We start from the raw sequence: 27,383 nt of genomic DNA on the forward strand, positions 1-27,383 counted from the left end.
AAGCGTAGAATTTGTCATCTGAGATCATGACGCCAGACTGGTGGCAGCAGGGGGTAGTGGATCTTGACACGTCTGTTACGTGCGCCGAGCTCAGAGCAGCATGGGAGGGCGTTACCTATGCGAGATGCGTTCTGGACGTGAACTGCATCCATTTGGAGGGAGACTTGACCACTGTGATTGAGTGGGTCCGAGGTCAGGGGTGCACTGTAGAGAAGAAGAGGCCGCTGCTCCATGACATATGCCGACTTCTGGAGGAGTGACTTTCACCTGGCCGCTCATATTTATATGAAGGCAAACTATGTTGTGGACTGGTTTGCCTCCTTTGCTGCACATCACTCGAAAAATTTTATCTGGATAGACTACACATCTACGCCAAAGCCTTTCTGTAGCCATTTGTTCTCTGATTTTGTTGATCGTATTCATATCCGATAGATATGAGCTGCCGTTGTACCCAAAAGAAGAAGAAGCACATGAACATATTTTACTTTTTATCTACGCTATCTGTTTGATGTAATGCCAAAGAATACTTGCGATTAGATGGATTTTTACACCTACTCGGGTTTCAGCGGATTTTATCAAGATTCGAGTTGTCGGATGGTGCCCGTGCCCGATCCTAAATGCTTTGTTTTGGTCAAAGCCCTGTTCATCGGCTCTGGCTCCAAACTCGCCTCTGAGAGTAGAAGAACCACAATTTGAGGGCATCCGACGTATAATGGCTCAAGCTATTGCTGTTTTATAGTAAGCAAAGCAAATCCATTAGGGGGGGCAAATGTGGTATATCAATGAATCAAATATTAGATTGATCGGCCTGCTATTTATGATAGTAAGAACCACTTTGATGAGCTTTGATTAAATTAATTTTTAAAAATTATTATTGTTTTGATATGATCTGTAGCCTTGCATGCTTGTATGATCCGCTATACAGATATGTGGCGTCTGTTTCGCTAGATTTCACATATTGATGGTCTAAAAAATAAAAAAAGAAAGTAAATTAAATTCTAGGTTATATCATTTGCAATTTTGTGCCTATGCGGTGTATTCATGGGTTTTAATAGCATCATTGTTCCAAACTAAGTAAGTTGCCTCGCCTCATCAAGTGTACTTGTTTTGAATCCACTCTAATAGCTTCTCTGTCACTGCTGATACTACAGAAGGCAAAACATCGGAACTTAAATCAGCCTAAAAGCTTAAACCATTGAGTCTTGGATCCAGTCACTTATATGAATCCTCATTCTTTATATTACTTATTCATGGAACGAAAATTTCACTTGGTTTCTCAGCACCATGTGACCTCCCTTCAAAAATGTTGCAAGTAAAAGTGAATATTTGGCCAAAAAATAAAAAAGAAAGTTTTAAGATCCCGGAATTTGAATTATCTTACTGGGTGACAGACATCGGGATGGATTAAGGTCTTGATTTATCTTAGCCAATATGGTAAGAGTAATAATTTGGAAGGAACTATTGTTTTTTTATTTTTTTTGAGATTTGGGCTGGTATTATAGGACCAAAATATAGATATCTTGAGCAACATAGTAAATCTGAAATTATTAATTATATTTAGTTATTAATTTAAAATTGATTAGTTAGAAAACTAACTTAAAAATTAAAAAAATAAAAAATGGTTGATATGAATATACTGTATGGGCCGATACCATGGATTTTTTCTGTTTATTGCCTGAGACCGAAATTATATTGATATCTTCGATAATATAGTAAATCTACGATTATCAATTACACCTAAGCATTAATTTTGAAATTTATTAACTAAAAATTATTTCAGAAATAAAAAAATTAAAAAATATAGTCAATATGAAGATATTATATGAAATGATATCATAGATTTTATCATGGCTAAGATGATAGAGTCGAAATTTTCATGAATCTTATTTCAGGGTTTGCCCCATATCAAAAGAGCTGAGAAGACTTGCTTGCTAGCCCCAAACCAAGCAGGGCCCCAATGATCCAATCAAATGTCTGAAATTTCATACATAAAATCGATATAGCTTCATACAACAAAAATATATATAAAAAAAAAGAAAGAATTGCGGAAACGCTGAGAAAGAACTTGGAAGCCTCTCCCACCTTGGTCGATGGATTTACTGCAATTCTTGGCTTTTTATTTTTTGGTGCAAAAGTTCTCTTGGCTTGCTCCACATTCTTTGGGTCTTTTTTTCTTTTTGCATCAAAAACCTTTCCTTTGAAACCTGCAGGCCCTCATTCTCAAGCTAGAGAGACTTTAGGCCTATTTAGAAAAGTTTTTGGAGGACCAAAAAGTACTTTTTGGTACTCCAAAAATACTTTTAGATGAAATAGAGGTGTTTGATAAAAATTTTGAGAAGTTGTTTTAGCTTTCTCAGAAAGCTAAAAACAACTTTTTGGAAGAAGCTCCATTTTAAAGCTTTTCGAAAAAGCACTTTTAGCCCCATCGGAAAGCTGTTTTTTTACCAAAATATCCATGATAAAATATAACAATTACACAAAATGTTCCTTTATAATTCTGAAAATCCACAGAAGGGTGAAAAATAAATTTACACTAATAATTATAATATTTTATACCTTTATTATTGTATTATACTATAAATATAATATTATATTACATTATATCATAATACATTAATATGTTATATTAAATAATTTAATATTATGGTATATTATGAAAAATTAATTTATGCTAATAATTATAATATTTTATATCTTTATTATTGTATTATACTTGTTGCCCAAGATAACAACCCGGGGGGGGGGGGGGCAAATTGGGTTTTCTAAATTTTTTATGACCTTAATCAAGTTGATAGATGGGTGAATTGTTTTGACTTGTGTTTAAGTATATAAGTGCAGTGGAAGCAAAATAAACACAATGCAAACACAAAAGAGCTATAGTTGTCCGGTGCACTCCAAAGCACCTACGTCCACTCCCCAAGCGTCCCCTTGGAAATTCACTATAATCTTTCAGATTACAGTTAGATTGTTTTACCGAGCTCACAATCCAAAAATCCTATAATTGGTTTTACGGGATCACCAATTAAACCTAACCGTTGGTTTTACAGGCTCACCAGCAACCTACACCGTTAGTTTTATGGGCTCACCAATAAACCTTACAAAGAGAAATAGAGAAGAAATTTAAAGCTCTTAAATGAGTAAGTAATACAATTATGCACTTAAAGAAGAGGTAAGAGAATAGTTATCGTTTTGTAGATTGCTTTTCTCTTTTTTGCCAATGTTGCTTCACTCCTCAAAGGGTTGGTAGAGCTCTTGAAGACACTTGAAGACTTCTCAACTACCTTCTTTCAGAATTTGAATGAAGCAAATTGATAAAAAACACTTGAACTTTCTTTTCTCTTGAATGCACTATTGATTTTTGCAAAAGATCCATTTTCCTGATGAATAGTGTCCCTTAAATACTTCTTCAACCCCTATTAGTCACTTGTTAGCTGTTGGAATGGAGAAACTAGTCGTTTCTAGCCGTTGGAGCACCAAAAAGTACATCTGCAGAACCAGTCGTCATGCTATCAATCCTGCTGGGGTCGATCCAAGCAAATCTGAGGTTGGCTCGAGTTACTGTTCCATAGGCTGGGGTCGACTCATGTTTTTCTGGGGTCGACCCGAACTTGGCTGGGGTCGACCCTCTCAAGAAGTCCAGAGAGTTGTTTTTCTGACATTTCAGGCTACAGTCGGCTCAACTCTTCTTGAGGTCGACTCGAGCTTGGCTGAGGTCGGCTCTCTTAGGAAGTTCAGAGAGTTGTTTTTCTGACCTTTCAGGCTGGGATCGCCTTAACTGTTCTTAGGGTCGACTCGAGCTTGGCTGGGGTCGGCCCTCTCAGAAAATCTAGAGACTTGTTTTTTCTGATGTTTCAAGTTGAGGTCGACTCGAGCTTAATTGGGGTCGACTCGACCTTGCCTGGGGTCGACTCCAACTATCTTGGGGTCAGCTCTGACACTAAATCCAGAGAACTGCTTTCTTATGAAACTTGTTGGGGTCGACTCAATCTTCAACGCTGATTTTTGGGGTTGACCTAAACCTTGTGCCAAGTGTGCCAGAAGTGCCAGGGTCGACTCCAATTCTTCTGGGGTTGACTCTAACTTTGTGCTAAGTGTTCAATAGGATGCCATAGCATGCCAAAACGTGCCAATTGTATCAGAGTCGACTCCAAACTTGCTAGGGTCGACTCTAACCTTGATTTTTTTGCATCTTAAGGTTAGTTTAGCTAACTAAATCAATAAAAAGATATTCCAATGAACCTAGGATAAATGGCACATATAAGTTTCATTTCTTTGACTAGTAAAAAGATAGAATTGCCCCTTGTCAAGAAAACTTCACTCTTAGTTTTGTCAAACTGAAAATTAGGTTTTTACCCAAGTTCTTCTAAAAAATTTATCCTATGATGAGTTCTTGAGAGTCTTTTTTAAACGTAGTAAAAAAGTGTATCCTGGATGTATCGAGTATGTATCGCTTCTTTCTTTCTTGAATGTATATATACTTAAACATCAAAATAACATTAAGATTCTCAATACTATAAATATAATATTATATTACATTATATCATAATACATTGATATGTCATGTTAAATAATTTAATATTGTTGCGGGAATAAACGGTCTCGGACTTAGTCCCACATTGACTAGATAGCGGAGCGGTCTATTCCTTAAATGGAGGAGGGCAACCCCTTTCTCTTCAGAGGTGCCTTTTGAGGGGCAAAATCGTGCGTTGGGAAGAGACTATAAAACCCCATTCAAAGCAGACAATAGCTACGAGGAGAAGCAGTCGCCTCCGGGCCGGAGGCCAATCTCCCTTGACCTCATCAATGGTAAGATCGGAAGGCGGAAGATCCCTCTGCAGCGCTGGACGCATGGGCTGGAGCCCGACCTCACTTGACCTCATCAATGGTGAGGTCGGAGGGCGGAAAATCCCCCCGTAGAGTTGGACGCGCGGGCCGAAGCCCAACCTCAACAAATATTATATAAAACTATTATGCTATAGTATACAATATTATATTACTATATTATAATAATATTATATTATATTACAATAATATTATATTATATTATATATTTATGTATTAATATATATTATATTTTATTATATTCTGTTGTATAATATTATGTAATATTTTTAATGGTTATTTTATTATATCAAAAATATTTTTTATCAGTTTGTTTATCAAATATATATATCAAAATTTTATAAATTTTAAAAATGTAGTTATCGAACATCAAATAGCTTTTTTATAAAAAAAATATTTAAAAATTTTTAAATCTAAAAATCCTATTTTCAAAAGCACTTGTTAGGTCTTGCTACTGCCTCTGTGATTCTTTGAGTTCCTCTGATAAGTAGTTTTCTCGCAATGCCCTGGAGGCATTTGATTGCTGGCATATTATTACTCGACGCTGCTGCCCGTCTTGGAACTCAAAGCTAGTTTTCTCATGTTCTGGACATATTATTACTTGACGCTGCTGGCCAGGCTCGGAACTCAAAACTCCACGTCATTCCAGATTGATCGAATCTTTTCTGATTTCTTTTTTTCTTACTACTTGCAGCTTGAGTCAATTCATTGATCTCTCACAGTCTTCTCATTTCGCGTCGTTCTTTTCCTTTCCAAAAGGGGGGAGAATTTGCTTTACTATATGGTATGCATGCCATCGGCGCTTACTTTTATTAGGTTCAAATGTCCATATCCAAACTTCTCCGGTTCCTATATATTTAGTGAAAAGCATCCTATCCTTCAGGAAGCAGTACTGGATTGGTGTAACAAGAATTACTGGTTTCAGTATTAAAATATTCATGTATATTTTTTAAATATACAAAATTATATAAATTTTCTGCAAAATTTCTATATATATATATTCTAATAAATATTTTTTTTATGTTTAACTGTTAAGAATATTTCAGTTATTTTAAAAAACTAATAGCTAATATTTTAGATATATATAGTAATTTTATATAATTTATTAGAATATAATTTATCTTAATGGCCTTGAATAGTGTTGGTACACATGCAGAGAAAAAAAAACAAAGGAAAAGATATATATACAAAACAAATATTTAATAAAAGTACACATACAAATATCAATTTTGGAAGAATATTCATATTAATTTCAATATTTAGATGGGTATGTATGCAAAAAAAATTCTAAAATATAATAGTAAACGAAAATTATGTGTGGTCTTTTAAGCAGTGAAAATTTGTATTTGGTCTGATTTGATATCATTTTCTATTGGTTGGCATAAGTATCAATTTATATACTATGGGGCCTATAGTCTCCTCGATGTTCCCAAACCACAGTCATGCCATTGGAGCATCAATTTGTTAAGTTGGCACAATATAGTAGATCCAAATTGGTCTCATCGCCATATATTCAGGAAGAATACTCATGGTTTTTGGATTTAAGGGATCCTGGAGGATTTTTTTATCAGTTTTTTGTAAGAGGGTATGTATGCAAAAAAAAATTCTAAAATATAATAGTAAGTGAAAATTATGTGTGGCCTTTTAGGCCGCAAAAATTTGCATATCATCTTCCATTGGTTGGCATAAGTATCAATTTATATACTATGGGCCTATAGTCTCCTCGATATTCCCGAACCAAAGTCACGCCATTGGAGCACCAATTTTGTTAAGTTGACACAATATAGTGGATCCAAATTGGTCTCACCGCCACATATTCAAGAAGAATACTCGTGTTTTTCGGATTTAACGGATCCTAGAGGATTTTTTTGATCAGTTTTTTGCACTTGAAACCTGGAGGGATATCTATGGACATAAGCAGCCTATTTTAATGCCTTGTCCCAAGAGCGAGGCAACTAAATTATACTAAATTACAAGTGTAAATGAAATATCTGATATCATAATCTCTGAATGGTCAACTTGACTATAAATAGCAGGCCCTTATCCCATGAATATTATATATATATATATATATATAATATTCATTGGATAAAAATCTGATATATATATATATATATGCATGCATGTACGTGCGTCAATCTAAAAAATTTAGACTTTCTTAGAATCATCCCACCGCCTCGAGTCCCCCGTATTGTGTCCAAAGATCTTAGTATCATAGAATAGATAAGACTACCAAGCTTATGATTTCTATTCAAAAAATGCTTAGAATTTTGACCATTCTTCTTTTCATACTATTTTTGTCCTCGTGTACACCTCCGGTTATTAACTCCTATGCGGACCTCTCGCTTGGATGCAGAAAACTTTGCGCAACCAATAAGATCACACATTTTCGCATGGTCTTTGTTCTCGAAAGCTTTTGTTTAGTTCAGAACCTTCGACTGGAAGTGCATTCATTTGCTCTGCTAAGGAAGCCTCTTAAACTAATCTGGAGCTGATCCCTCAGCAGACACACATTGCGATAAATCGATCTCATCATCAAACGACGTAGATTGTTTGCATGAATCCAAAGTTTATCTTGATTTGTTTAAGCTGGTGGAACATAGAGAAGTAGCAGGAGTACATGTTTAACAAACAAAGAGCGCTGCCGAGGGCTGACAGCCTCATATCATTCCACATTGTATTCATACCAACTTTTGTTTGCTTCCATTTGGTCTTGCCTCCATTTTAACCAGATTCGACTCCTCTTGAATGAGTCATGAGAATGGAGTGCAACAGAGAAGACAATCAATACGCGGTCCGGCCGTCCCTTATGAGAGGGCCGTTGTTCATAAATCGCAGGGGAAAGTGAACTTATTGAATAATCTCGTATTCTTCATCAAATGCAACAGCTGTGACCGCAAACCCAGAGTGATCCCTCGAACAGATCGATCTGGGAGTTGACTTGGTCCCTCCATGGTGGCGGAAACAACAGCCAGACAGTGAATTTAGTATGGTTTAATTTACGGCCAACTGGATTCAACGCATGACCTATTGACCGAAACCGATACCTAAGCTATTATTTTATATCAAAAGAAATATATTTATCACACCACAGCTAATTGATTAGCTGGAAACCATGAAACATTATTTAATGATGGAGTGGTGCCGTGATCTAGCTTGGTCACACTTGGAAACCGTGTATATGTATGAGAAATGAATCCTAGTTGGTATCATTGAAATAGTAGTTCAGGAAAAGCCATGGCTGCAGCCTCTCTACCTTCCTTCTATGGCCTTGGAAGACTGACTCCTAGAAGCAAGGTCTGTCTAGCGCTGCAAACAAGAGCTCACGGCTCAGCAGATGGAGGTAAGTCGATCGTGTCATCACCTAAAAGTTGAACTGACCATTAAATGGTGGGATAAGCAGTTCAAGCACTATTTTCCCTTCATTCTTCTAACTTGATGAATGTTTTTTTCTGGGGGGGGGGGGGGGGTGGGGGTTGGATCTGGTAGGGAATTCGTCAATAAGCATCGTTGATGCGAACATGGGTGCGCTCAGAGAGAGAATGGTGAAGTTGAGAACGCAGGAGAGATTGCAAAGGTGGTGCAATGGTGGCGAGGGCTGGTATTATCAAAAACAGTATGATTCTAGTCTCAAGAGAAGTGCAATGCTTTCCGAGACCTTGGAGGCTACAGAACTAGTTGCCGGGACCTTTGGGATGACCATTCTCAGCTGTACTTTTTGCCTTTGCCTTCTTTCCTTGATGGCTCATCTGGGTAGATGAGTATTACGGACTACGTTAAATTTGTTTCCTTTTTTTTTGTTTTTAGATGGGAAGTCCCATCGCCAATTCATTAAGAGAAGGAAATTATGTTAAATTCGTTCTTTATTTTTTCTGATATTTCCTCATAATAGGGATTCAAAGTTTTCAACTTTCAGTTTTTTTTTTGTTTTTTTTTTTTTGAGACACCTCCTGGGACATGGTAGACATGAACCTCTTTATAGCATACTGGCATCTCTTCATGAACAGGAATCTCTCTCTCTCTCTCTCTCTCTCTCTCTCTCATCCATGGAGCTAGCGCTATATATGTTCAATGCTGTTGCTGATATACAATAAATAGCTAAGGCGGATTGCAGAAGGAAAGTAATAGATCTTTTGTTTCAGTGGCATTACTATTAGCTAGGCGACTACGTTTTCAACGCATCTTATTAGCATGCCATTGACTCTTAAAACCAGGAAGTCCAAAACAGACGAGCTAATTTGGGGGCTCGCACGGATCGGGAAGCAACGCCACCGTTTCACATCAGCTCTAAGATAGTATTTGAATTCCCCGTTAACAAAGCTCACGGTATTTAAGGATACGGTTTTCATCCTGGCCTATATTCTCAAGCAATCCAACAGTTCATGGAACAATTTAAGAGTTTCTCTCCCTTTATTTGTAAGAAAAGATCCAGAAAAAGATGACGTGGAAGAGATTCGAGCCAATGGAAAGGCCGAAACACTAAGGATGAATTCTACTCACACTTTAAAAAAGAATGCCATAATCAAGGCCCGGTTTTGTTATCTTAGCATCTAGATAATTTAGAAGTTGAAAGTGAAGCAGAGAAAATTGCAGAGTTTATTTACATTATATATGAAATATCATCATTATCCCTACTCATGTAAGCTAAGCTATCACTAGGTACGTATCAGCATGAAATTTTTAACCTTTGTTTTTTTATTGACTTATTATTAAATTTTTATGGCCAAAGACTAAAATTGGAATCTAAATCCATTAGTTTTTTGTTGGTTTTTTGATATCTATATCGACAGTTAATTGCGCTTCTTATCAAAATATCAGTCACCGCATCAATGTATGAGTTGGATATGTTGTCTGACGTATTTGAATGTCTGCATGAGAGATTGGTTCAAACACAGATCATAGCACAGAAGCAAAACTAGTTGGCAATGACAGCATCCTAAAAATAATTAAATTTATTACAGATCTATATTTTACAAATTGCAGCATCACACTTCCTAGAGAGAGGTACAAGTATTGTAATTTTAATGATTGCTGCATCTCATGGCATTCCCACAGCTAGATTAAACTACAGTGGCTGACTTCTGATTTCCCATGCCAAATAAGTTATCAAATAATTTTGGGGCCATAGGAGGAAGAACCGCCGGCACTGGAGCCATGAAATTAACAATCTTTTCATGAACATTGTACCTGAACATAGATTTCAATGAGTAGCAATCAGTCTAAGAACTTTAATGGAAGTCTCTAAGTAAAAGAATGATGATAGTGATGATGTGAGGATCCGTGCGGACGTGTGTTTAGTTCTACATCGGTTATTCGCTGGGTAGATCTTGAGTATTTATACAGGATCAAGGAACCTAAATAATACCTTCTGGCTAGTCATTTTGGATGAGGTTCTGAGTTGTTACAAATGGTATCAGAGTGGACCAAGCCCATAACCTATGTGGACTAGGGGACACTGCAGCACGGATCCATCGGAGCTGACCATGGGCCAATCGTGGTGTTTGTGATTAGATTTGAATAAATTTGAACCCTTAGCCTGACGAGGACGTCAGGGCTTGAACGGGGGGAGTATGTGAGGATCCGTGCGGGCGTGTGTTTAGTCCTACATCGATTATTTGCTAGGTAGATCTTCGGTACTTATATAGGATCAAGAAACCCAAATAATATCTTCCGGCTAGCCATTTTGGGTAAGGTCCTGGGTTGTTACAAATGATCACCTTATCTTGCGGCTCTTAGAAGCACGACGGTCAACTACCTTGAGTTTCTTAGGCTGCAATCTTTTCAAAGCATAAAATGCTGTCTCTGCAAATAACGACACCCAAGGATGCAATTGAATAAACATGATATGATAGCCTACAATCCAAACTTTAAATATTTAAGGTTTTTCTTTTCATGCATAATTTCGTGAGCTGCTATTAAAATTTACCTTTTGCAGGGAAAGAATGTGCAGAATGAAAGGCCTCACAGGCACTGACCAGATGATGCAAGATTGCATGACTAGAATTCCTTCAGGAGTTGCTGGTAAAATTCAGAGTCATCGAGAAGTTCAGGATCTCCATCAACATTCCCATCCTGGACATTGGATCAACATATATAAAATAAGAATGCATCAGAACAAGCCTGTGAATTTTTGAAACATGCGCACACTTTATAAAGCAAGGAATAAAGATATTTTAGTGTTAATCCATGTACAGGTACTACAATGAAATATTTGGTAGTATTGCTAATGCTGATACAGGAACTGAAAAAATCATCAAGTTCCCAGATGCCCTTCTAAGTGCAATCTGAGCTTAGATGCATCTCGAGTCCATTCAAATACTTTGGTAGATGCATCTCGAGTCCATTCAAATACTTTGGTGACTTCAAAGTAGAACAGAGGCCTGGTATAACTAATGACAAAAAGTTCATGAAACAGGATTGAGTAGGGCCAACAGGAGTCCCATTGATGTTGAATGCATATCTATTTTAATTGTTTTGGTGCTACAGTAAGTGTCCATTTTATTCTTCACAGTTCATGTTTCGTAAATCAGCCACTGGAAACTCCTAAGCCTCATAGAAAACAGAACGATAACTAAAATAAATGCACAGATCGAGATTTAGGATCAGCTGAGACCTCTTCTTTTCTACTTTCAAGCTCCTCAGGAACCTGCAGTGACGCATACATATTGGAAGCAGTCCATGTCAGGAACTGGAGAAATAGAGAAAATAAAATGTTATGTATTGTTTTAGATATTAAGAGAAACTTACTTTTCCAAACATGCCAACAGAAGACCTCCTTAATTGCATTCTCTTAATCACTCTCTTAATTGCTCACTAATGTTCTGCACTCGTAGAAGGGAGGTAGAAAGGAACATGAAAACGGTCGAAGCTAGAAATTTTGTGATAAATACAGACTGTCCATCAAATAGTTTTAAGAATACCTGATTTAAGGCATGCAATTTGCCTTTAAAAGCAGCTGCACCAGTAGTTGTCACCTGTGTCTTCCTCTGCCATTTGTCTACCGAGTTATTCCTGAATTGTGGTATTCTGCAAGTAATATGAAACATGATAAACTTTCCAGCTTGCTTTGTGAAAATAATTTACAAAATAAACAGCTGAAAATGGAGACTATCACCGGCATGAGAACTCTGCCATAAAAGCTTTGTTATATTATTTTTCTTGTTGAATAGTATATTTATAGCGTATACTTGCCAAACCAGATTCCAATTGGATTATATAGTGCATTTGTTGCTCTTCATCAGTTTTATAGTATTGGGAAGAAATAATATTTCTTCTGGAATTGTATCCTATGAACTCAGCCGAATATATTGTATTGAAGAGGCTAGAGGAATTTTACAATAGCTCCCATGCGAATGTGAGAAGATACCTTTGATGCATTCTGTGTATTTGTAGCCACTCCTCATCTTCCTCTCCCTTCAAATTATTAGAGCAATCTTCATCCTTACAAGATTCTTTGCTGTTTCCTTCATCAAAGCATATTAACAGTAGAAATCAATTAGTATGAAGCAATTCACAAGCAACAGATGCCGACCAGCATGAAGATTATTTAAACTGATAAATACACAAATATACATACAATCACAAATCTGGAAATGTTGATCTAAAGGTAACATGGTAATGTGACGTGGTAGTGATTTTCAAGAGTGTACAATCCAAAAGGCAATTTTGAAAAATAGCAAACTAAAAATGAGAAATTCTGCCGTGAGTTAGGAAAAATTACCAGTAATGTATAATAAAGGATCACAAGCAAACTGAACTATGAAAATTTTTCTATAGCTTGATTAATATTAAAATATATGATTGGCACAATTTCTGCTGTTTGAAATTTTCAAGATTACATAACAACTAGTTCTAGCTTTGAACACAAAAGAGCTGTCTTTCCTTTTGTCTCGGAAGAAAATTTCTGGTCCATCAGCAAATAGTATGTAACGAATAATTCCAGCATTGAACACAAAAAATGTCTTTCCTTTTGTGTCAGATGAAAGTTTCCAGTCTATCTTCCCTCTGTTTCTCACAGTCAATGACAATTATAATCCCTCTCCCATCTAAGCCCATTCCAACCCTCAACACCACCATCACCACCAGGTCTCCCGCTCTTTCTCTGTTCCTTTGTGATCCCGAAAACCCAAACCCACCTCCATCGCCAGCCATCCCTTGATGCCCTTCCGTGGACTTCAATCTTTTTCTTTGCTGGATCGGCCAGAGCCCATCGGGTTTGGGCCCGGAGTAAACAGATTCTTCTCACTGGCTCTCTAGAAATGGGTCCCGCCATCCGATTGGCCTCCTAACACCCCTTAATTATTTATTTTAAAAATAATTATAAAAAAATAAATGTTATCATATTATTTGTTAATTATATATTAATATTTAATATTTTTATTAATAAATATATTAATATAATAATATTATTAAATATTATTAATCAATATATTAAATATTTATATTATATTAATATAATATGTATTAATATAGCCAATATTAATTATATAATATAATTATCAAATATTAATATAATATAATATAATTGAGAGTGTTTTTGTGAGAAAATAATAATTTTAGATTTTTTCTACTTGGAGGGTCCGATACCCGTGGTTCTCCCTACAACTTAATGAGACGTATGCCTACCATAATAGATTTCCGCAGATGACTAGATTGGTTCGGGGTCAACTTCGATAGCAATGGAGAGCTCGAGGTGCTCCCCTGCTATGGCCTCAAGGTAGAGGTGGAGCATGTTATGATTGGTCGAGTGGCACAGCGGTTGGAGCCTCAGAGACCGGCAATCACCTGCTCTGTTAGAAATGGGGCGGCGGGCAGCGATGGACTCGACGAAAAGGGGCCAATCAAAAGTGGAAGAGGGGTTTGGCTGGAGGAGGAGGAGGAGGGGGAGGGGCCCATCTATAGGATATTTCAGCCTAGGCTCCATGGGTCTTGCAGGATTCGGGTCAATCCAATAGTTTATGTACCCTAAAAACGAACTTCAATTATGAACCGACTTGACCATTTTCACACGTTGTTCGACTGAACCAAAAAATTGACCGACTCTATTAGACCGGCATCCTGAGCTGCCGGTCTGGATTTGAGCGGATGACGGGCAAGCTGGCCTACCCAGCCTGCCCCGGGTATTAAGGTTCCATTTGGAAAAGCTTAGTATTTTTAGAAGAAATAAAAATATTTAGTAAAAAGAAAAAAAATCTGTTTTGGAGTTTTTCCGAAAAAATATTTTTAAGCCCGACTGAGAGCTAATTTTTTTTACCAAAATATTCCTCCCCCCCCCCCGGCTTCTCTTTTCATCCCCCTCTTTTCCAAACCCTCTTGATGGAAGCCTTCGATCATTGATCTCTGGGAGCGGGGAGATTGGAGGCACTGGAGGAGGAATTCTAGGATTTTGTTTAGGTTTCTTGGTTCATTCCTGGAGTTTTAGGGCATTCCTTGGGCAATCCGGAATCCGGTTTCCGGCGCTTGGAACCCTACATCTGAGGTTTAAGGAATCGAGGAAGCAATCGGGATCTGTTTCATTTGGGCCTGTCAACATATTCTGGCGCATAACCGGATTGTCCACGGCCTCGCCCGTAAGTTTGAAAGCTCTTCATGCGTTTTCTTTTAATTTAGTTTCTTACTCCTGGAGTTTGGATATGACTTATGAGGGTGTAATTGGGGAATCCGTGGGAAAGTTAGGGTTTTCCTGTATTTACGAACTCTCCGAGTTTAGAGAGTAAGTATTTGGATTGGGTTTATGTTATTCTGTGTGATTATTATTGATTTAGAGTTGCAGCCTGGATTTTTTTTTTTTGTTTTGTTTTGTTTTGTTTTGAAGGCAGCCATATTTCCCTTAGTGTCGAAAACATTAATAAATCTCTTTTTTATATTTTGCTGTCGAGTGTGATTTTTTTATTTTTTTTTTTGTGAATCAGCGGATCATACAATGAACTGAATTAGCAGTTTTAAATGTTATTGTGAAGCTCAGGAGGAGTCGCCTTTTCTTTCTTTCACTTTGAACAATTTGAATTCTAGAAAGCAGGGCAATTGAAAGAAGAAAAGCTGTCATGGATGGAGTCCTATAGCTCCCTATTTGAGACAAGAGTTAATAGAATGACCATGCTGTCAAGAGAGCATTATACAAGAACCTAGATAAGAAGACAAATCACCCATGCAGCAATGTGCGGTAGCATATTTTCAATAGATGTATTACATTTGGCTTCGATGTACTCTGGGAATCCATATCATTGCTTGCGATCTTTTATTCCTTCAATGTATGTATTTGTTGCCCTTTTTTTCCCCATTGGGTTCCCATTGGAAGTCATGGTCATAAGGGCAATAGTGATAAATGATCCAATGAACATAACATTGTCCACTCTTGTGTTGCGGTGAATGAATGGATTTCAATGTAACTAATTCAATGGTTGCTTGTGGTTTCATTGGTGTGGTACCAGCACTATTCATCGTAGTCTTGATGTTATTCTACTTTCTTCTTCATTAAACAGTATTTATATTTTTCATCTCTTGGTTGTCCCATTGAAATGATTATATTGCATTTTTGTATTGCAGAAAATAGAAACTTAACTCTGTGTTAATTTTGGAAACAGCCGCACATATACTTCAAATTGCCAACCTTTTGAAAGAATTAATGGTTCTGAGAATAGAATTTATAGTTGCTTTCATTTTTGGGCATCCTTCTTTGAAAATACCATCAAACTACTGTCTATATATGTTCAATCATATGCCAATGCATCATTTTTTAACTATTTGTATACAATTCTCACATGGACTTTATATCTACAAGTATTAAAGCATGTGAGAGCTGACTGAGTGACTTGCACCATATATTAAAGTTATCTTTCAAGCCTGAAGGTTCTGACTTCTGAGAAGTCTTTATCACTAAAACTGAAATGCATGCTCTCATGAAAGTAGAATGAAATTAAAGTAGAATGCAGAACTCTGGTTGCCATTGTCACACATTTTGCTAGCCTTGCTGCATTGTCAATTTTGCCATCAAAGTTAAGACCTTGTTTCTTCAGGCACCCGCTGTGATGTCCATTGGTTCCAACAGTAATATATGCTGTACTGAGAGTACTTCTTCACTCCTTTGAGATGTGCAGCGATTCTCATCCCACTGGTTCATTCCAGGCAGTCAGCATGCATGATGCATCTGGAAGCACTCGTCTCTCAGTTGACTCTCTTTTGATTGACTTTCGAAACAATAGTCATGCACACATGAAACTGTTCCATCCTATATATCTTGCCAATGCTTAAATAGAAACATGAAAGGTGTAGCTGAGTTAATTATGCTTGAAATTAAACTGCAAATTTATTTTTCTTTTGGATGGTTGTTATATGGCAAGAGATTTTTTTTTGTGACTGAAATCACTGTCACTCATTGCAAGTTACTTCTAAGGAATCTTCAGTAACTTTTATTAGTTGTGGCTTTGTTCGTGTTTTGGGGGTATTGGAGAGGTTTTATTATGCTCTATTGTATAATACTATATAATGTTGTTCATGGTCATTTTGTTATGCCAAAAATATTTTCTCAGTTTGTTTACCAAACACATGTTAAAGTTCTACAACACTTTAGAAATGTAGTTACCAAACAACAAATAGCTTTTTATAAAAGCTCTACTTTCAAAAGCTTTACTTTCAAAAGCTCTACTGCCGACAGCTTTCCCAAATGGGGCCAAAGAATACTTGTGATTAGATGGATTTTTGCACCTACTCGGATTTGAGCAGATTTTGTTAAGATTCGAGTTGTCGGATGATGCCTGTACCCGATCCTATCAGCTAACCCAAACCCAAAGTACTTCAATTCGGGCCCTTCGAGTCGGAGTTGGGAAAACTAGTAGATGTGTACCAGCTCCGCACCTTTCATTCTCTTCTCCTCCCACTAGTACCGGTCGAGTTAATATGATCTCCACTTTTCTTATCTTGATTTGGAATTCTGAAACTCTTCTAAATTTTCTTTTCCTCTTCTTAAAAGGGTTTTCAGAGGATGTTACCGATATGGAGAAGGGCGGCTTCCCATCTCTCCGCCCTCGCATCGCAGCAGAATAGATTGGGAGCTCGCCTTGTCGACCGGAGCTATGCCAAGGTTGCTGCCGCTACCGCTCCCTCGAGTCCGCCTACTTCGCCCCCCAAGCGCGTTCCAAGCAGCCCAAAGGTATGAGCAAAAACTATGGTTCTTGCTGTGCGGTAAATTGGCATGGGTTCCTTGCTTTCATTTCCTCCTTTATTCATCCATTTTATTGGCTTGTGGTGCTTTGCCCTTTTTCCCTCTATGATATCTTTATGTATTGTGTGAGCAATGACTATGCAAGTGTATCTTTATGATACATTGCCCTTGCTTTATTTTGGTGTTTATTATTAAATTTGGGTTATTTGGGTTAGGCTAAATAGTGGCAATTTGGGTCATTTTTCTTTTTTCTTCTTTTTGTGTTGAAAAGAGTGGATAGTTACTCATGGATGGTAAAAGTAACCATTGATCGACTAAGGGATTTGGTAAGGCTCTTGTTGCAGTACTTTATAAGACTTAAAAATTTATATAAAAGGACTTGTTATTATTATTCACAAGAACAACATAAGGTTTTTTTTTTAATATCCTCCTAAATATTGATATTTGCATGAATGCCCCTTTAAAATTGATATTTGCATATATACCCTTATAAAATATTTGTTTTGCATGTTCTTGCATATGTGCCCACACCATCTAACATTGTCAAGAGATTAGCAGTTTGAAATTAAAAATAACTGAAATATCCTTAATGGATAAAAATATTTATAAGGGTATACATGCAAATAACAATTTTGTAAAGGTATTCATGCAATTTCACATATTTGGAAGAGTTTACATGCAAAAAATTCTAACTTTATTTTTTTCTGTTTCAACTTGTTTTAACACTTAGATTTGTCTAGTACCTGCTCAATATTTTTTGTAGAAATATTGCTCAAGAAAAAGATTGATTTGACAATTAGATAATAAAAGGAGTTAAGAAAGTTCTTTCACTGATCATGAAATTATTCCATTTTATTCTTCTTCATTCATAACAACCACTATATCTTATTTCATCGAAATATGTCTTGTAATATTTATTGTTATAGATGCATATATAAGGGCATGTATTAGAATATAAAAAAAGATTAGAATCTCTTAAAGGCATACGATAGATTATAATGATCAAGCTTTCTTGCTACTGCTATACTCATGGGTGGAAGAATAACATCAATCATTCCCAAGAAAATTTATTGAAGGACTTCAGAACCTCTCAGATTTATTAACAACCTTTGTGGCCATGTGGTAGAAGGTCGCCCCTTACATTTTGTATCTTAAGCCATTTTTTATTGGAGCTTCAATTTTCTAGAAGAAAACAAGATCTAGTATATGGGGCATATCTTGTCACAGTAATATTAAATTAGCCACCAGCCTGCACACGGAAAATTTTACAGCTCTAAAAGATAAACATTGCAAATCTTATATACTAAAAAAATCTGTCACAACACCTTTCTTTAAATAATTCATGAAGCTAAAGGTAGGACCTGGCCATTTTCATGTAAAAAAGATACTATGAAGGATTGTCTATGGTGGAGAAAGGGGTCGAGAGAATGATTTTGATTTTGGACGGAAACGTAAAAGAGAGATAAGAAAATTTGTAAAAGGAGGTAGAGATATTAATTTCTAGCTTACTTGTTAACATGTTACCCGCTTCAGGAATAAAAAGATAATTTCATAATTTAAATTAATTTTTAATTTAAATAAATATAATTTTGGCTAATTATGTCAGCTGAATCGCTATGTCAAAGGTATTCATACAAAAATAATTTTTTGCGAGGGCATACACATAAATATCAATTTGGAGGGTATTTATACAAACTTCAATATTTAGAAGGATATTTATGCAAAAATTTAAGAATTTTTTACGTGTATGCCCTCCTAAATATGTGAAATTGTATGAATATCCTTCAAAATTGCTATTTGTATGTATACCCTTATCAATGTTTCTTTTTGCATGCTTACCTATTAAGAGTATTTTCGTTATTTTTATTTTAAACCGCTAACTTCTTAACAACGTTACATGGCATAGATACATACGCAAAAAAAAAGAAGAAGGGTATGCATACAAAACACGTGTTTGATGAGGGTATACATGCAAATATCAATGTTGGGGGGTATTCACGCAAATTCAAATATTTAAGAGGGTATATACGCAAAAAACCCTTTTTCTAAATATAAAGCTAATTTAATATTGTTACATGTTCTGAAATAACCCCTTAACTTCAAATTTATGATGAAGAAATGCCCAAGTTCAATATATTTGTGAATTCTAGTACAAAGTAATGAAGAAAATGACTTGAATTCAATAGGCATTGAAAAAGGTTTACAATTTATAAACATAACCAGTCATCAAAGAAATGAATTGAAAAAGTGAATAACATACCAATATACAAAGTACCATTAAGTAAATTACAAAGAATTTCACTTATATATAATAAGTATTTGCTTCATAGTTTCAACATATTATCTCAAAGTCGTGCTTCTTTTGTGGCAACAGTTTTCCTCATGGAGGCAAGGTTGAGGCCCAAAATTAATAGAGTGGACCACGGACCTTTGACTGATACCAACAATAGCAAAGTTTCTTCAGATAGAAATGATGGACACAGATCTCCAACAATTATAGTACCATTGACATAACTTATAAAATTTAAATCTGTGGATATGTTGTACTAATATTTGTAATAACTCTTCCTAAAGCCTATATTAAGGAGCTTTTTAATGTGGCCACAATTCTATTTTTCTTTTCATTTGTTAATGTTTGATGGTCTAAAAGAGGGTTGGCCTTGGTATAATGGTAAGGTTGTTCCATTGTGACTTGAGCGTCACAGGTTTGAAATATGAAAATAACCTCTCCATACGTGGGGATAAGGTAGCATACATATGACCCTCTCTAAACCTTGCAATAGCGGGAGCCTTGTTCATTCAGATGCCCTTTTTTAATGTTTGACTTGCAAGGTGGTGAGTGATGCATCATGACATTATATCTTAATTTCACGGCCTTGCATTTTTGAGAACTAATTGTAATTTTTTTGTCTATTTAAGAGTATGTATTCGTAACACACCTATAATGGTCAAACCGCCATGGGATTTAAATAACCAGTAATTACATGTCTAAAGCTTGATAGTTACAGTTAGGATTAACTCTGTGATAATTGCACTCACAGTAGAATGCAATATTGCCAGTTCATACATCAATGTGAATTATGTGCAAAAGAGTGGATATTCTAGGATGCTATGCAAGAATACTTTTGCAACATGAGTACAACTATTATCACAGAGGACTGATTATATGAAAACAATGCAGATCCAAAAGGTCAACTTATTTTCTTTTATAAAACAACTTAGGGATTTATCTTAAAATTTTTGGTTATTCTTCTTTCATTCATGGTGCAGGAATTTGGACCCATGTTTTCCCTATCGTACCATCTTCATTCCAAGCATGTTATTTAGTATTAATCCTTTCAAATAGACTGTTATTATCAATTTTTCTGTTGTGTAATGAATGTGCATGTAAATCATATTCATTCCTGTGTTGTAGCATAGCTTTTTGGCGCATCAAAATTTGTGCCTATCAGCTTTATCTATTGCTTGTATTTAATTAATTGCATATGTAGTGGAATATTATGGTGTTGGCTGGTTGTATCCCTTCTGTTAGTTTTTCTTTGCTTCAGTTAGTCCTACATGTGAACTAGTGGCTAAATAACTTCGTTACAAACTCATTTGTTTGGACTTTAACAGGTTATCAGCGTAACTAAGCTTTATAAGTTACCAGATCTTCTATATTAACTAATGTTAACTGCTATATATTAGACTGAAGCCTTACTGCTTCCTCAGGCTGTCAACAAGTTCAATTGTGCAGTTTTGAACCTTTGATTTCATGTTATCGATGCTTTTGATATACTGTGGATTAAAGATGTTCCTTTTCTTTTTTGAAAAGCGTATCATGTTTGGCTCCGTGTTTGAATGCACTGAAGCTGGAGTTTCATATGTTTTGACAGGTCGGACTAAATGCTTTGTTTTGGTCAAAGCCCTGTTCTCTGGCTTTGGCTCCGAACTTGCCTCTGAGAGTAGAAGAACCACAATTTGAGGGCATCCGACGAATAATGCTCAAGCTATTGCTGTTTTATAGTAAGCAGAGCAAGTCCATTAGAGGGGCAAATGTGGTATATCAACGAATCAAATATCAGGTCGATCGGCCTGCTATTTATGATGGTGTGCCTTCTTAGTAACCACTAATTAGCATATAACATTTATTTGCCTTCGTTTATTTGATCTTTCATCTTTGCATTAATTGACTCTCATTCGTGCAATGTACATATATGTTAGTTTGACTTTGACCGCTTATTATTAAGTTTTACTGAGTTAACAGTACATATTGCACGATTATGATTTTCCCAGACATTAATTATAAACTTATATTTTTGCAGTATTTCACTTGGAAAGAACATTTAAAACTACATTTTCTTTGCTTGTGCTTCATATGTGGCTCTTCTTACGTCGCTTAAGAGAAGAGGGTAAGGAAGGAGTTCAATTCGGACAATACCTATATGAGATCTACAATCATGATCTAGAGTTGAGAGTGTCCAAGGCTGGGGTTAGTGATCACTTCTTTTTAACTGATGTCTTTTAGTGTAACAGAGTTTTTGTTTTCTGTTCAGTTTAACTTCCTTTCATTTTTTTTGAGTTTTGACATAGTTTGTTGCTTATAGACTACAAATCATGTGTTGTGGACCAATCTGTACATGTACGTGAATCCTTCATCTTGCAGTGTCATGTTGCTTGCAATGCCACCGACTCATAGATATCCTTCTTGCGCCTGCTATCATGTAGAGTAAACAGAATGTGCATGATTATAATGAAGAGTATATTTTTTTCTGTGAAAAAGTACCATAAAACAGATAAAGGACATTGGTCAGTGCTATATTTTGACATTAACCCTGTGCTGCTTGTTTCCTGTTGCACCTTGGATATTGCTTATTGAGTAGACATCTGGACTAATTTTTATATGTTAGTGAGTAATGTTTTACTAGCAAGGAAATATTGCTTCATCCCATGCTATGTTACACTATTTTTGGATGTCTTGTGTATATTTTGACATTAGCCCTGTGCTATCATGTAGGGTAAACAGAATGTGCATAATTATAATGAAGAGTATATTTTTTTCTGTGAAAATGTACCACAAAACAGATAAAGGACATTGGTCAGTGCTATATTTCGACATTAGCCCTGTGCTGCTTGTTTCCTGTTGCGCTTGGATATTGCTTATTGAGTAGATATCTGGACTAATTTTTATATGTTAGTGAGTAATGTTTTACTAGCAAGGAAATATTGCTTCATCCCATGCTATGTTACACTATTTTGTGTATATTTTGACATTAGCCCTGTGCTATCATGTAGAGTAAACAGAATGTGCATGATTATAATGAAGAGTATATTTTTTTCTGTGAAAAAGTACCATAAAACAGATAAAGGACATTGGTCAGTGCTATATTTTGACATTAGCCCTGTGCTCCTTGTTTCCTGTTGCACCTTGGATATTGCTCATTGAGTAGACATCTGAACTAATATTTATGTGTTAGTGAGTAATGTTTTACTAGCAAGGAAATATTGCTTCATCCCATGCTATGTTACACTATTTTTGGATGTCTTGTGTAGTATTGCTGCTAATAAAAGCTGTCCGACCTGATTTAGTTTTGTCGACTTCATGTGTTGTAACAACTTAGCTTAGCCCTTGTCTATGATATGTCAGATGTGGAAAATAAAATAAAGCAAAACAAACAAAGCTCATCTTGCTCATGCTTTCTTTTATATTAATGAATGCTCTTGTGCATCAGGACTTTCCTTCCTTAAAAGATTGCATAGTTTACGTTTTTCGATGATTATGAAATGTTATTTGTTGACAGTGGAAGACAATCTTTGCTTGCATTTGCGAGTTCTTTGTACTTTTTTGACAAAAGCACTTGTTATCTGTACTCGTATTGCTGTGGAATTTGGTGTAGATAATTATTATGTAGTCTGCAATATCGCAGTCTGGAATCTTAGCTACATATAGTTTTAAAGTCAGATGGCCAGTTAAGTAAAAGAACAATTTTTCTGCTTTGAAATGGTAAACAGGTCAAAATTTGCAAAATAAAAGCCATGTGGAAGCGCAAGTTAATGTTGGTTAATAAAATTTTATAAATGAGTGCTGAAAGTGCATAATTAAAATTAGTTGAAGATTGTGCAACCAAGAAATAGATGAGAGGTCAAGAAGTTAAACTAAATTGGATCTTGTTATGCTCACTGATCCTCAAAAACTAATTCAGCATCTCTCTCTCTTGTTATTTCATGATTTTCTGGTCCTAATAGCTCTAATAACTGCCCAATCTTACAATTAGAAACATATTTGTGGATTATTACTGCTGGATTGCAGGTTAACTTGCTGTTGACAAAGTGGATGAAGGATCTAGAAAAGATATTCTATGGGAATATTGTTGCATATGATGCTGCTATGAGTCCTGAAGCTAAACATGATGATCTTGCAAACGTGATATGGAGGTGAGATATCTATTACAACCATATCTAGATATTTTGCAACAGGAATATCTATGGAAGTTTGGGAAGTCAACAGTTCCCACACAGTAACACATAATATTAAATGGATAAAGCAAGAAAAGAGTTTGAACAATTTAATGATAAAAGTAGTATAACTTTGGTGAAATAAAATAATAAATAAATTCATAAAAAGATTTTCTACAATCATTTATTAAAATTAATCATAAAAAGGGCAGTCCAGTGCATAAGGTTCCAACCATTGCAGGGTCTAGGGAGGGTTTAATGAACGCAGTCTTGCCCCCGCATGCAGAAGAAGTGGTTTTCGTGTTTCAAACCTGTGACACCTAGGTACAATGAAGTGACTTTACTATTGCACCAGGACTCATATTTATTAAAATGAATCATATTAATAAAATATTTAAATGTATAATAATATCAATGTGGAGACGCGCCTAGATTATTTGTTTATTAAAGATTTGAATTGTTTTTCAGATTTTATTGAAAAATATTTGTAATAATCATTATCTAATGCAAAAGTTTTTTTTTGTTGAGATAGGTAAATCATTGTAAATTGACATTATTTCAAAAGTTTAACATATTTTTTTGGTGAAAGCAAACAATTTTTTTGTTTTTTCAACAATTTGTGATAAATCTTACATTGGTGCTATTTCAGGAATATTTTTTCTGATGATGGCTCAGAGATATTAAATAATACTGCTGCTACTGCAGTCCAGGCATGTTCCTTGTCTATCTTCTTTATTCACTATTGCACGGGTATCTACAAGATAGATGCGCCATGTTCCTGCTTTTTTTGTCTGATGCCACTCTTGACTACCATGGGTTTACTTTTAGTCATTATTTGCCACTCGCTGAAAAAAACTTGGTTCAATTTTCTTGTGCTTTTAGGCTATGGCTAGATACACAAGGAGGGAGTCTACCTGCCTTTCATTGACAGGCAAATCACTCATTTTGCTGGATATTTTCATATCTTGACTCTAGCCTCTGTGCAGCATTTTCATATAAAAAGAATGTTCTGATAAATTTCCGTCAGCAAAGAAAACGCGCTTCAAAAAATTTGGTCTCACTAACACAATCTTTGCACGGACAGATGGAGAAGCAATATTCTCTGGCAACTTCACGTTCACCTCATTGGAAAACCAAACATCTAATCAAAAGAAGCCGACCAAATGAACCCTATGTGCCTTGGGAGAACAGTATGTTTCAAGAGCGACAAAATCATATGCTGAATAAAAATTTGTCCGGCCTTTGACTTTTTTTGGAACAAAAGGGTATTCATTATTTGTAATTTGCATTGATGGATACATTCCAACTCACTTAGGAACTTTATTTTCTTGAGTGCCCTCAAAATATCCGGTGGAATTATTTGTAAGTTAGTAAACATTTCTATGTCAGAGAATAGTTGGTGTACAGCCATTATGTGATCAATGTCAAGCTCCAGTAGGAAGATACATGACAAAATATTTGGCTTGTGAGTATTGTTTGATGGAAAATTTGAGCAGCCCCCTCCCCTCCCCCTGGGGGTGGCCACAGTACGATGAGCTTATCTTATTTGCTTTATTGGCACCATACTTCCCCCACAAGTTGTCCGTCCTGACACCTCTTCCTGTGTCTTACATAAATTTGGTTCATTATGATGGCTGAAGATGGGAATTGTCTTCCTCTGGATGGTCAGTATGTGAATGAAGAGTCAATTTTTGAGGGTAATGCTCTTTCTGCTAGTATTTGATTTGTAAGCAGCATCAAGAAACCAAAACAGTTGGTTGGCTGTATCAGCTGCTAGTGTTTGAAACTGGAATTCTTGCTTGAGCCTATAAAAGATTGTGGCAAAATGGGAGCATCAGCCAAGCAATTGATTCATGAGTCTACTAAAGAAGTATCTTGTGTTGTTTGATCAATCATCAATTTCAGATTTTGTTAAAAATTTAAAATCCTGGGAACAACTCGGGCCTCCATGGCAGCAGGACATAAACAGCCATTTTTGCTCGCATGTCGAAAGCATATATTTTGTTTTAATTTGTGTGAGGGATATGTCTACAGGCATCTGTACCAAAACTATTTTTGCACCATACAGTAACTAGTGCCGCGAAGTTGATGTTTTAAACAGATTTGGCTTCTTCTCATGCACCTTAGGCAAAGATACAAGCATGGATAAGTGCTAGTTTCATGGAAAGTTCAATTAGCTGACTACATTCCGAGAACCTGCCACCTCCCATGGCTGTCGACCTGTTCAAGTGCCTTCATGCCGAAATGCAAAGGGAAAAGATGAGCTTCTTTACATTTTGTCGATGAAGTGATCATGTTTCATATATGTTTCCACATTCTAGGGGAGATTGGAGAGGATAATTCATCATATGAAGACAGATAAAGAAATGAGGCCACAGAGCTCTGTTTAAATGCTTGCAGGTGCTTTTATACTTGATTAGTAAAAGGTTCTGTCTCTTGGCCAAAATGTAGAAGAAACTTTAGAAACATCAAAATCTGTTAACTGTTCAGAGGAATGTTTGTATGCATGACACTCTACATAAATAGCACATAATGGTTTGATAGATGGCCTATTGCATTTGTACTGGTCGGGCCAACAAAAAGATGGGTACTTCTAAAAAACCTTATTTCTTGATACCCTTAATCCTAGAATATTCAATTATCTATAAGCCTAATCTAGATAACAACAATAGGGATGAATTGGTGCCTTATATCATGCGCAGCTCTTACTTTTGTGATCTTCTTGGATCCAGCAACCCGTTATAGTAGCATTTCTCTTTTATTAAAAATGTCTGTTTCTTTTTTTTTTTTTTTTAAGGTAGGCTTGAGCATTTCTTTCAAATTTCACAGTGTTATCAACTATTCACCACGTACTGGTTGTGGGTATAATGCGTATGCCATTTTTATTCTAAATATGAAATTTGCGATCTTTTGAGTCATGGAATTTCAAGGATATTGATGGTCTAAAAATTTTAAAAAGAAAGCAAATGAAATTCTAGGTTATATCATTTGCAATTTGTGGCGTATTCATGGGTTTTGATCGCGTCATTGTTCCAATCTAAGAAAAGTAAGTTGCCTTGCTTCTTCAAGTACTTGTGGCTTCATCTAAGTCTACCTGTCCTGTATCCACTCTAATAGTTTTTATGTCACTGCTGATACTACGGAAGGCAAAACAAAAGGCTAGATACATATATCGGAACTTATATTAGCCTAAAAACTTAAACCATTAGATCTTGGATCCAGTCATTTATATCTTGGGAAACATAGTAAAACTGAAATTATTAATTATATTTAATCATTAATTCAAAATTTATTAGTTAAAAAAGTAACTTAAAAATAAATTAAAAAAAATGGTTGATGTGAATATATTGTATGGGTGATATCATGGATTTTATCTGTTTATTGGTCAAGACTGAAATTATATTGATATCTTCGATAATACAGTAAATATGAGATTATCAATTAAACCTGAGTATTAATTTTGAAATTTATTAACTAAAAATTAATTTAGAAATAAAATTAATTAAAAATATAGCCAATATGAAGATATTATATGAACTGATACCATAGATTTTATCTTACCCAAGATAATAGAGTCCAAATTTTCATGAATCTTATTTGGGGGTTTGCCACATACCAAAAGAACTGAGAAGACTTGCTTGCTAGCCCCAAACCAAGCAGGGCCCCAATGATCCAATCAAATGTCTGAAATCAAATAGAAATTGCAAGGTTTGTGAAGTTTATAACGAGGAGGGAGAACAGCCCCGTAATGATTAAGAATAGAATAAAAAGGATGATGGCGATACCTTTGTTTTCATACAAAAAATCGATATAGCTTTGTACAACAAAAATATGAAAAATGAAAGGATTGCTGAGAAAGAACTTGGAAGCCTCTCCCATCTTGGCCGATAGATTTATTGAAAGTCTTGGAAGCCCTACCCATATCAAGATAAACTTCAACTGTAGT

The 27,383-nt window shown here is 35.8% G+C and overlaps 1 protein-coding gene and 1 pseudogene across 1 annotated transcript; one reads left to right on the forward strand and one right to left on the reverse strand.

Annotated features, from left to right (window-relative positions):
- Positions 1–9,782: 9,782 nt before the first annotated feature.
- On the reverse strand, positions 9,783–12,345 carry LOC103716348 (annotated as a pseudogene).
- A 1,753-nt stretch (positions 12,346–14,098) lies between these two features.
- LOC103716326 lies at positions 14,099–24,901 on the forward strand. Its single transcript, XM_039120167.1, has 8 exons — positions 14,099–14,411; positions 16,811–16,990; positions 20,878–21,091; positions 21,307–21,473; positions 23,292–23,416; positions 24,087–24,147; positions 24,320–24,368; positions 24,522–24,901. The coding sequence occupies exons 2-8, from the start codon at positions 16,823–16,825 to the stop codon at positions 24,602–24,604; spliced, it is 867 nt and encodes a 288-aa protein (XP_038976095.1). The 5' UTR covers positions 14,099–14,411; positions 16,811–16,822; the 3' UTR covers positions 24,605–24,901.
- The last annotated feature ends 2,482 nt before the right edge of the window (positions 24,902–27,383 follow it).

This window comes from Phoenix dactylifera, chromosome 2 (genome assembly GCF_009389715.1).
Source record: "Phoenix dactylifera cultivar Barhee BC4 chromosome 2, palm_55x_up_171113_PBpolish2nd_filt_p, whole genome shotgun sequence".
NCBI lineage: Eukaryota > Viridiplantae > Streptophyta > Magnoliopsida > Arecales > Arecaceae > Phoenix > Phoenix dactylifera.